This window comes from Microtus ochrogaster, chromosome 1, assembly GCF_000317375.1.
Source record: "Microtus ochrogaster isolate Prairie Vole_2 chromosome 1, MicOch1.0, whole genome shotgun sequence".
Classification (NCBI taxonomy): domain Eukaryota; kingdom Metazoa; phylum Chordata; class Mammalia; order Rodentia; family Cricetidae; genus Microtus; species Microtus ochrogaster.
The window spans coordinates 8,293,842-8,305,989 of record NC_022009.1 but is presented as its reverse complement, the minus strand read 5'-3'; the positions used below and the strand labels follow the sequence as shown (position 1 = coordinate 8,305,989).

General features: G+C 41.1%; 1 protein-coding gene across 1 annotated transcript in view; it reads left to right on the top strand.

Moving 5' to 3' along the window:
* Nin (ninein) overlaps positions 1-12,148 on the top strand; it is a 45,833-nt gene that overhangs the window by 18,878 nt on the left and 14,807 nt on the right. Inside the window, exons 13-21 of the mRNA XM_026779278.1 lie at positions 73-198; positions 301-370; positions 2,215-2,427; positions 4,822-4,935; positions 7,306-7,425; positions 8,143-8,256; positions 9,016-9,162; positions 10,556-10,720; positions 11,850-11,999. Coding sequence (XP_026635079.1) covers positions 73-198; positions 301-370; positions 2,215-2,427; positions 4,822-4,935; positions 7,306-7,425; positions 8,143-8,256; positions 9,016-9,162; positions 10,556-10,720; positions 11,850-11,999 — 1,219 coding nt within the window. The remainder of the gene's footprint in view (positions 1-72; positions 199-300; positions 371-2,214; positions 2,428-4,821; positions 4,936-7,305; positions 7,426-8,142; positions 8,257-9,015; positions 9,163-10,555; positions 10,721-11,849; positions 12,000-12,148) is intronic.

Genomic DNA, 12,148 nt, shown 5'->3' with positions numbered 1-12,148 from the left:
ACTAGAAAATATTTCCCAAAGATGCCAGATGACTGCCATGCCCTAACATTCTTTTTCCTCTCCACACTTCAGATATGAGTCTGAAAAGCTACAGGAGGAAAATTCTATTTTGAGAAACGAGATTACTACTTTAAATGAAGAAGACACCATCTCTAACGAGAAGTCAGAGGCGTTCAATGGATCTCAGGAGGAACTGTGGTAAGGCGCAGAGAGCGTCCTTGAATTTTCCAAGGACTGAGAACTATTGACCGTCAGTGTTAAAAGCTTCACTCCTGAGTTGTGTTCTCCTTGCCCCTGTAGGCAGAAAATAGAAACTGTAGAACAGGAAAAAGCTTCGATTCAGAAGATGGTAGGAAAATTGAAGAAACAGGTAAGGAAACACTTCAAATTTCCCAGTGATCTTGACTCTGGAATTTCCTTTTTTAAAAAAAAAATTGAAATTTACAAAAATGAACAAATAGCTTAGAAGAATAATATATTGTGTGTGATGGTGAGGTTGGCAGGGGAAACTCACCTCAGGGTGGCTCTAAACTAGGCTGCTGCCTTTGGAAAGTCATGTGTAGAATATGTGCAGACCCTAAATGCTAAATGCAAGCTTTATATCTAAAACACATGGGAAGGTAATGCCTTTAACCCACAAATACTGGTTTTAGCCTTTATTAATTTCGACTAATGTCAGCTCCTTTGTTTTTCTGATTAAAAGCAGAAAGTTTCAGACAGAATTTCACAGATATAGAATGCCAGCAAATCTGCATATCATTTTACAGACTTATAGCTCATTCAGATGGCTTCTGCCATTCCATGCTCATTTGCTATAATCTTACAACATGTACTGCAGTATGGAGGCCTATTTAAGAACATAGTCTGAAATAGTCACAAGACAGGGACATACTTGGGAAAGGAATACTTTAGTGTCTGAAATAGCCAAGGTAACATCTAGAAATATATCTTGATGTATTTGAATACTATTTCAAATAAATGGCTGAACTCAGTTGAAAAATGGGCTATAGATATCAATCCATAGAAGATGTAAACAAGCGTACAGGTTGGCCAGCTTCAGAAATTTAGATAGTTTAGTTTTCTCACCTTCTAAACTAACAAAAGCTAATCTTTGATACCATCCAAGAGTATGAGGAAATAAAAACTACATTGTTAAGAGTAAGCTGATAGCACCAATAGGAAGACTTTTGGGGTCTTCTGTCAAGGCATTAATGTATGAGCTTTCTTTCTAACCCAGCAAGGCCATTTCTAAACAAACCCAATGAAACAAACCCAGATATGCCACCACTTAGTTGTTAATAATAAAAAGAAATGATAATGACAAACATATTTGTTTGTATCTATCTATCATCTATCTATCTATCGTTTATCTATCATCTATCTATGCAGGAATGGATAATGATAATATGGGAGATCTTTTTGCATAAAATATTCTGCATTCATTAAAGGATATACCATATGGTGGTATCTAGATACACTAAGTTGGAAAGATAACATCTATATGCTATCATAAGTGGAACAGGCCGTCTGTTCAAACATGCAATGATTCTTTTTATCTTTATTTTTATTTTTTATTTTTTTGGCTAAAAGTAAGGTGGTATTGTGAATGCATAGAAAATGACCTAGTGGTATGTGTATCCAACTACAAAGACTTGGGAATCCTGTGACCTGAAATTAACCTATGTCTAACTTTTTTATATACTTCTGAATAGATTGAATTTGTAATAATGAGCATATATTATTTTTACTATCGTTGTAGTTAAGGAAGCACACAAAGGAAAATTAAACTTATTACAGGAAAGACAGACAGTAGGCCCATTCCCCACAGCAGCAGTTCTCAACCTGGGGGTCTCCACCCCTTTGGGGGGGGGTCCAATGACTCTCGCACGATTGCCTAAGACCACTAGAAAACACAGATATTTATATTATGACTCATAACAATAGCAAAATTACAGTTATGAAGTAACAAGGCAGATAATTTTATGGTTGGAGTCACTACAACGTGAGGAACTGTGTTAACAGGCCTTAGCATTAGGAAGGCTGAGAACCACTGCTCCACAGGCAGAGCAGCCAGGGCAAGAAGCAGGGCCGTCCTGTAGAAACAGCCTTGTACAGAGCTCTTTATAAACTTTACATTGCGGGGGAGAAAAGTCTCTTTTATAGCAAAAGTAGGGCAGCAATTTAAAAAAAAAAACTTATTTCAATTTTAATTAGGTTTCAGATTTAAAAATCAAAAACCAACAGTTGGATTCAGAAAATACAGAACTCAGCCAAAAGAACTCCCAAAACAAGGAAGAGCTGCAAAAACTCCATCAACGTCTGGCAGAGATGCTATGCCAGAAGGAGGGGTCGGGAGCTTGGTCCTTGGAGAAATGGGAACAAGAAAACGCGGCTCTGAGGGAAGAGCTGGACCGCTACAAACTGCAGGTAGGGTCTCCAGCCACGCGCAGCTTCGCTCTCTCGGGCCAGAGAAATAAAAGATAGTTTTTACACATAAGACCTAACGATTAAACCAGTATGGTACTGGCGCATTAATATGCACTCCAGATAAATCAGGTATATGAGGGGGCTAGAATGTCCCCCGACAAATGAAAAGTGAGTTTCGTGAAGCATCTGTAAGCTAGGAATAACACATTTGTGAATTTATCTCAGCTGTGATCAAAAAGTTTTTTTTTTTTAAAAAAAAAAAGATTTACGCTTGTGCCAGATCTGCACAGATTTCCCTTTCGTCGTTGTTCTTCTGCAAAGAACACAGGTAACAAATATTTACCTAGGTTTACATTGGACTACTGGAGATGAGCTGAGTCTACAATTGAACGTAAACAAGGGTTCTGTGCAAATACTGCAAATTCTGAGCCAATTTGTAAAGGACTTTTGAGCACTGAGGATTTGCAGGGGGACGGGTCGGGGGAGGAACACTCCTTGGTCTGATTCCCCATAGATATCAAGAGTAAATATGTGTAATTAAAGTGTTTTCTCAAACCACTGGGGTCAAGATGGAGGGGTGTTTGTTTGTTTGTTTGTTTTAAAGCACCTGAACAAATTGGGTAGATATTTAGGAATAGATTCAGACTTCCTAGAGATAAACCCTAATGGAAGTAGAACATAACATATAATAGATAAAACCATCCAAACACCAGGAAAACTCATGGGTGAAGTTGTCTTTAGTCACAGAAAGAAGAGATGCTGTCTCTCGGTAAAGAAAGGGGACAGGCCTGGAGAGATGGCCGGTGGTTATGAGCACTTTTGATTCTTCAGAGAATCTTTGTTTCTCAGAATGCCTGTGGTAACTCACAAACCATCTATAACTCCAGTTCTAGCAAATCTGATGCCTCTTCTGACCCTCCTCAATGGCTCCTGAACGCTAGGGGTGCACACAAGACATATAAATTTAAAATAATTTTTAAAGAAGAAAAAAATATAAGGACATGAGAAAAATTTGATAGCAAATTGGAGAAAAAAACAGAAACAAAGTTTTTTTTTAAGCTTAAAATGACCCTCAAAGTTCCAAAAAGATATTCAAAATCACTCGTAATTAGAGAAATGTACAATAAACAGTACTGGCATGTAATTCCTCACTTGAAAGATCAGTATCTATTTAAAAGTAGAGCAGCATGTTCTGTTGGCAAGACCGTGCTGGCAGACATTTCCATATATTGTGGTATTCATGCACTGGTACCATCCGCATGGAGACAGGTTTGGCACTACCCACCACTTACCTTTTGTCCAACAATTTCACTTCTGGGAATTTAACCTTGAAATATCTCTGCAGCAGTAAGAGAAATCATACACATGTGACTATTTATTCCAGCTTCGTTCATATCTGCAAAGTTGTACAAGCAATCGAGATGCCCACGAACACAGGAGTGATTGGATTAAGTGTTGAGACTATGTCCATATTTTGGGTAGTCTTATATAACATTCAAAAGATAGGAACATAACCTGTGGTGGTGGCACACGCTTTTAATCCAAGCACTCAGGAGGCAGCAGGTGGATCTCTGTGAGTTGGAGACCAGCCTGGTCTGCAGAGTAAGTTCCAGGTCAGCCAGGGCTACACAGAGAAACCCTGCCTTGAAAACCAACAAACAAGGGCTGGAGAGATGGCTCAGTGGTTAAGAGCATTGCCTGCTCTTCCAAAGGTCATGAGTTCAATTCCCAGCAACCACATGGTGGCTCACAACCATCTGTAATGAGGTCTGGTGCCCTCTTCTAGCCTGCGGACACACACACAGACAGAATATTGTATACATAATAAATAAATAAATACATAAATAAATATTTTTTTAAAAAAAGATATAGTATGGATAAACTGCCAAACATTCAGTTAGCATTCTTGGGCCAGCTCCAAAATAAGACATGAGTACATATTAGCATTGAATAAACAAACAGGGGAGAAGCAACTGCTCTTTCCTATAGTATTCTTTAAAAAAATGCAGAAATAAAGGAAGAAAACAGAAAGTCATCCTTAGGAAAACCCCAAGTGATAATTATTGCAGCCTGAATGTACTGGTAGACACTGAAATGAATAACCAGAAATCCAAGGAAAGATTTCAACCACACAGTACCTCTCCCAGAATAAGGTGGCTTTACAGTAGAGGAACATGCAAAGACATGGGTCAGTCATTATTCCCATGCTATATACATGGATAGCCTTGGAAGATAATTTGTTTAATTCATTGAATAAAAAGATAAATACCATTGAGCTGATGTTACTGTTTCCTTGGATTGCCTTCTGGTGCCAATGACTATGTCTGTTATATGCCTGGGTGAAGTTTCCCCAGCCAGTGAATATATCTGTTATATGCCTGATATTTTTCTTAGACTTCTACTTTAGTGGCTTCTTTGGAGGCAGAGCTTTCTGAAGTTAAGCTGCAGACTCACATTGTGGAACAGGAAAACCTCCTTCTCAAAGACGAACTGGAGCAACTGAAGCAGGTAAGCATGTGCTTCCCGAGTAGAGTGAGGAACGACATGTCCTTTGGTGTTCTCCAGCCACCAAAGGCCCTTTGCACTGTAGTTGCTCAACCAGCTTACTGCTTCAAGCTGAGGACCAGAGTGCAAGTGTGTTCATAAGGACTCCGGTTGCTAATTCTCTAGTGAAACAGCGTAGACTCCAAAATTTTCTTACTATGAATCCCAACTATTTCAGTTTCAAAATTTTGTTGCTCTTATTTTCTCCCAGACAGATGAAAAAGTAACGTTAGTTTGTCTTATAAGATGGGGACTTTCTGGCTGCTGACTTCCAAAACTCTTCTTTGATTTCTGAACACCCAAAGGAAGCTGTTCCTACCCGTGTCCTGTCCTTGTGGTGGGCATGAGTTGCCTGGCTAGGAGGATAAGATCTCCAGTGTCTTCAGAGTACATGCTCTCCCACTTAAAGTTTGACTTGCAGAGTTTGGTTTGATGTTGCCTGCTTGTAACTCCAGTACTCAGGAAACTGAGGCAGGAGGATTGTGAATTCAAGATCAGTACAGGCTACATGGCGAGGCCCTGTCTCAAAAAATGATTGTGGTTTTAGAAGGTTATTTCAGAGTTCCAAAGATTTAATTTTAAATATAGAAAAGGGTGTGCCTCAAAAAAAAACTACAAATGAAATATTGTCCAATTTTCTTTATTTTTATTATAAGAATGTTTCAATTGTACGAATCTTGTTTTATAATAGAATTTAGTTCTATTTATTTGCCCCACCCTCAGATTATAAAATGCACCTTCCTACATCTGTTCACTCTGTAAGCATAAAGTGTTTTCCTCTAAATGCCATGGCAGTCTTAACCAGGTTCACACTCCACCTGTACCGTGTGTGTTGTTTGAGCCGATTGCTAATTGACTCCCTTACCTAGTAACAGAGTAAGACCCGCAGAGCACTGGTGTCTTTGATAACACTCCTCACAGAACCGGCACCAAACAAGTGTCTTGGAAGAATCTTTCTATGCCAGGTACAATAGGGCAGAATCTGTCTTTCCCACCACAAGTAGAAACTCCATTTCCTCCCTATAAACATGCTGGAAGCTAAGGTTCACGGTCTTTCTGTGAGGCGAGAGTATCCCAGAGCCATTGCTACCAGGTTTGCTAGAATTAACTCTAGTACCCCTTCTCCCTTGTACCTTTGAAAGCATTGCCAGCTTACCCTTTCAATGATAATGACCATGCTGTGTGGGATATATGCCGACCAGTGCATGTGCATATCGTGTGGATAAAGCCGGAGATGCTGTGAAGCATCCTACAATGGGCAGAAAGACCCCTGCAGCACAGTATTCGGCCCAGAGGGTCACTAGTACCAACTTGGGTAAAACAGCCTGGATTGCATCAGCTCCGTGGAGTGGAGAAAAGGAAGCCAGCATGTCCATTCTAATGGCAAGCTACTGGGAAGTCATTAGGCTTCTCCCAGGGCAAGAATACATCGTTCGCTCATCCACATGCTGATACTCTTGTGTGATAAATACCAACCCCCTAGTTTGTTTTTGTTTTTGAAACAAGATCTTGACATGTAGCCCAGGCTTGCCTCAAACTTGCACTCTTCCAGCCTCAGCCTCCCACGTGCTGAGGATTATAGGCATCTACAACCATGCCATGTACTTTGGTTTTTCTCTTCTTTCTTTTCTTTTGGAGGCAGGGTCTCATAAAGCCCTTGTTGGACTAAAACCAACTGTATGTGTAACCAGGACTGGCCTTGACCCTCTAGAGCAGGGGTTCTGTCATGCTGTGGTGACCCCTGCACACAAAGTTATTTCATTGCTACCTCATATCTGTAATTTTGCTACTGTTATGAATAATAATATTTTTGGAGATAGAGCTTTGCCAAAGGGGTTTCAACGTACGGGGTGAGAATTGCTACTCTGAATCCATCTCTCCTTCCAGTGCTGGGATCACCATGCTCAGCTAATTCCATGGTCCTGACTAAAATGGTTTGGAAAACATACTTTGAGTACCTTTTAAAAAGCATGATAAAAAGAAGTGCGCCGTGTCCCATGAACAGAAGTTAAGCAGATGGCAGGAGAGCAGGGTGTTACTTATCTGTGACAGTAAAATTGAAACTTAGCACCGTTATTTCTCAGTATCCACTGCATCTCCCTAAGCAGACACTTCAGTAGTCAACTAGGGACTGGTGAGAAGCTAGTTGGGAACAGTTAGTTCAAGTTAATTATAGGCTGCTAGAGTTTATACATCCCTTGAAACACGTCCACCAGATAGGAAGGTTTCAGGGCCACGCAAGCGCCCTGTTTACAAATCGCCCTCTTCAAGTTTATCGTTTAAACATAGCTAGGAGGTGATGGCAGGACTCATTTGTTTCCTGACTTTCAGCAGCACAGATGTCCTGACCTCTCCGACTTCCAGCAAAAAATGGCTAGCATTCTAAGCTACAATGAAAAGCTGCTGAAGGAGAAAGAAGTTCTAAGCGAGGAATTAAACAGCTGCACTGATAAGGTAGTAAGAACAATAGGTGTTCTCGGCATTGTGGAGTGCACACTCACTGCGGTGAACTCTTCCTATGGGCTGTGGCCGCTGAGCTTCCTGTGTTAGTTCACAGTTACAGATGGAGTTCTGTGACCCTAGGCCTAGTGGAGTCGAGATCGTGGTGTTGTCTCACTTAATGTATCGTGATGCTATTTGGCATATAATATATAAAGCATTGTGCTACATAATAGAAATACGGCTTTGCTCCTCTGAGATTTAATTCATAGACAAACACTATTTTTTTTTCTATATTTCACCAGCGTTACAAAGATGTGGCTTTCCTTGCTCTGCCTGCCTCATGGGCCTCCTTTATTTTCCTGTTACAATACACTCTTGAGATTTCCAATTGCCTCGGCCCACTTCCTGCCCCAAAATAGAGACGCTGGGGGGGGAGGGTGTAGAAAACGGAAACCCCAACAAGGAAGAGAAGCCTGACATTAAGTTGGACAGAACCAGGAAAACCCCACCCCTCACACCCTCCTGGGTCTGCTCCTCGAGGCAGATAGGCTGGTCCTTGATGGTTGTGGTGGACCCTCCCATCCCCACCCCATTCCCTACCCCACCCCTGCCTACCCTGTTCCTCGAGGCAGAGAGGCTGGCTCTTGATGGTTGTGGTGGGAACTGGAATCTGGGTCTGGATTTGCTTATAAAATGTTCTCCCGCCCCTTTCTTCTCTTCCTGAAACAGTTGGCAAAGTCAAGCCTTTTGGAGCACAGAATCGCTACAATGAAGCAGGAACAGAAGTCCTGGGAGCAGCAGAGTGAGACCTTGAAGTCACAGCTGGTGACCTCCCAGGAAAAGGTGTGTAGACAGTTCTCGCTGCATCTCGATGATCAGTATTGTCTGGTAGTTCTAGTACAGTCACCTTCCACAGAAAGGCCCAGAATGTTCCAGATGACATTGGCCCAAGCGGCCTGAGAATGATCCCTTGGGACCTCACCTGCGACTGCTTTACATTGTGATAAAATAATTTAAACAGTGTGTCCCTCAAAGCCTATGGACTGAAAACTTGCTTGCTAGGAAGGTTTAAGGGGAGGACTAGGAGAGACCAACTACTTGTTGGTAACAGGACAGGACTTCTAAAGCAAGTCCGTGTCCCCTTACACTGAAAGTCCCAGACTGCTACCTGCCTTTTACAAATTTATACTGAATTGAAATGAAATACATTTGAGATACTAGAGTAAAGCAGAATTCTCCAAGTAGAAATGATTATTTCCAACCAAAAGGTCCTCTACAATCTATCACCTCAGACTCAAATGTAATTTCTCAAGACTCACCTCAAGCTTGCTTGGCAATGGCAGCTGGCATCCTCAGTTCTGGCCCCAGACCCTGGCAGTTGATTAGACAACAAATCAGCAGTATCTGCCTTATCTTTTTCATAAGTGTAACTAAACGTCCTGTACATATATGCAACATCTTGAGTTTCCACTGAATCACTGGACTGAGAACTTGGATGTAGCAAGGGGCCTTGGCCTATTCTCTTGTTTATTCTTCCTGGACATTCGAGAGGTGAGACCTTGAATGTCTGTGTCACCACAGACAATTGTTCTTACCATGCAGGTTCAGAATTTAGAAGATATCCTGCAGAATGTAAACCTTCAGATGTCCCAGATTAAATCAGACCTCCAGGTGACTCAGCAGGAGAAGGAGGCTTTGAAGCAAGAAGTGATGTCTTTACGCGCACAACTTCAGAACACTTGTGACAAGGTCATTTCTTTTTTTAAATTATGCTATAAATTATTTTAGTATATAATTTGATTGCTTTTCTATATATGTATGATAATGTTTTTTAACACATAGGTTTGGTTTTTTTTGTGTGTGTGTTTGTGTAGCCACTACCAGGAATAACTAGTAAAATATTTGTGTCTGTACCGTTTTGTCCCCTCCAGTTGATAACCCCAGGGACCCAGTTTTGTATTCTCTGCCACTGTAGAGGGGTGTTTGCTTCTGAACCTCATATAAATGGAATTATAGTGGTATAAAAGAGGGTATTTTTTTTTTAGACCAAAGAAGCTAAAAGACCATAGCTAAGTTGAGTTTTATAATAGTAAAGCCAAAGCATTTTCAAGAGCATGCATGGGAACCTGCAAAACCAGCCAAGAAAAACATTAAGAGAAATTAAGCGAGGAACACCCATCTCCGGGGGGTGGGGGCGTTAAAACTACAGAAAAGGAAACCTCTAGCCTAAGACAATGGTGCTGACTTAGAAGGTGAGTCCCCACTGCCAAATGGTTTGCCTCTGTGGTAACAGAAAGTCTAGGGAAAGCTGTTTAAAAATAGCCTTCCTGGTGTTGTTCGAAACACACCTCATTTGAAATATCACAGAGTTCCTAATGTGCACACACATCATTAGAACATTCCAAAGGCTCGTAGATGTTAAGATTTTATTCTATAATAAAAATAAGCCCCAGTTCAGTTATTTTTTTTCTCTTGATTGATCGTACTTTAAAAAAAAAAGATTAAGTAGTTTTCAATTTTTAAAATTCCTAGGGACTGACCTTTAAACTTGGTTTTCTCTTTCATGTTTGACTTAAAATGTGGAAAGTATTTCTAGCTGTGTGACCTTTTTAACTTTTCTGAACCTACTTTTAGGATTTAAAAAGTCACCTTGATGACTTAAAGCGTATTTCTGAATTCAGGCCTCAATCGCTAGGACAATATGTACTCTTGGAGCCTGTGCGAAAGCGGGGTGCCATTAGCCTGTGGAAGCTCGCAGGGTGCAGTGCCTCTGAGGGCCCTGTCCTCTGTTATCTAACAGTCGTTGTCTGGGTACAAAGAGGGCTTCCCAAGAAGGAGGCGACTTCAGAACCACTGACTTCTAGACCCTTGAGTCCTTTGTAGACCGGGTCAGAATCCTTCCCTCACTTTTTCTATTTAGGTTGACTGAACTCTTTTGCCAGTGACCACATTGAACCTTTATTAAAAAAAAAAAAAAAGTCAAAATCCAAGAGTATCATTTTCTTCATATCTGTATCTATATACACATAAGCTGAAAAAGTATTCACTAAGGATTGTCATTAGGTAAACAGGAACGCCGTCTCAAGACAGAAGTGACTGTCCATTTGCTTGTAAGTTTTTAACGCTGCAATTCTCCCTCAAGGACGGGGTCTCAGAAACAGCCACCCATGGCCAGCAGCAAAGGCTGTCCTGGGACAAGCTGGATCATCTGATGAATGAGGAGCCACAGCTGCTTTGTCAAGAGAGCAAGAGACTCCAGACAGCGGTGCAGAACACCAGAGCAGACCTCACACACTCCCGGGAGAAGGTAACTCAAAAGCTGCACATTGTTGAAAGTGACTGGCTAGATATGAAAACGAACTGCTTGATGGGGCCCAAACAGTTCTTAGGTATAGATTCAGTATCCTGTGGAGCCAGACGTCTTTTAAGGATTAGTAAGTTTTCATTTGAGTTTATCTTTATATATTTAAACTATTTTCAATTTATAATAGGCAGTTCTACACTAAAATAAAACTGTGACTTTAAACCTCATATTGAAAGTTACAGACTCATGGAAATTATGACATCCGTATATACCCTGTTCAAACTGGTTAGCTGCCCGGACCAATAATAACAAAATGGCAAAATCAGACTCAGATCTTATGGATCTAGCTAACCCTTTATAAGAGAAAACATGGTGCCCCTTCTTAGAGACTGAGCATTTCAAGGTCAGAACAGTGTTTTAAAGTTTTTGCTAACCACCCAGCTGACACTTGTTTACTGTGCTTGTGTTAACCACTTAACCTTCATCAGCGCCTCTGCTGTGAAATTCCCTCAAGAATGGTGAATTTTCCTTTTGATTACCTATTATGTGCAGACATTCTGCTGTTACTGAAGCTACAGCAGGAGTAGGGCAGCCACAGTCCCCATGCTCCTGGAGCTTAACAGATGCAGGTACATGGGTCCAGCAGGAGCAGTCTCAAACAGTCAACAGCACTCCCTAAAGTTCTGCCCGTGACAGAGCTAAGGAACCCAGGACTGCGCCCCCATTGCTCAACCGTTCTAGCATGCTCACTCTTGGCTCCCAGAGACTTGGCTGACCCAGAAGTCTCCTCTCATCTGTCCTGCCCTTACCATGTTGAGTTTGTAAGCTCAACCAGATTTATCTAGAAAGGATATGTAGAAATAATTAAAAAGGAAGGAAGGAAGGAAAAGTAGGCTTTAAGAATGAAAGAGCCCTGTCTTGCTATGTTACCCAGGCTGATTTGAACATTTGATCCCCTACTCGGTCTCCTTGGTAACTGGAACCACAGCCCTCTATCACCTAGCTCAGCTGAAAAAGTGTTTTTAATACCATGGACCCCAAGTAGTAAATAAAAGCATTCCTCATCTCCTGTTTGTTTTCCTGACTGTGTGGTTATATAAGCATTTCTTCCTTTTACATTTGTTCTTACTAGGTTCGCCAACTGGAATCCAACCTCCTTCCCAGCAAACCTCAGAAACAACTCCACCAGTCATGTACTGTGAAACCCATAGAACAAGAAAAATTGACGTTAAAGAGAGAGTGTGAACAGTCTCAGAAAGAACAATCTCCTACTAGTAAGAAGGTGGGTTTTTCAAGTGTAACCATGTACCTATGTTCTGACAAGTGTGGCCCCAATGTCTGCTTCTTGCCATGAGTGTCAGGCTTTGAACCTTCTTTACATCCCTTGATACTGCCGTAATCTTGTCAAAACAATATCATCTTTTTTTTAAT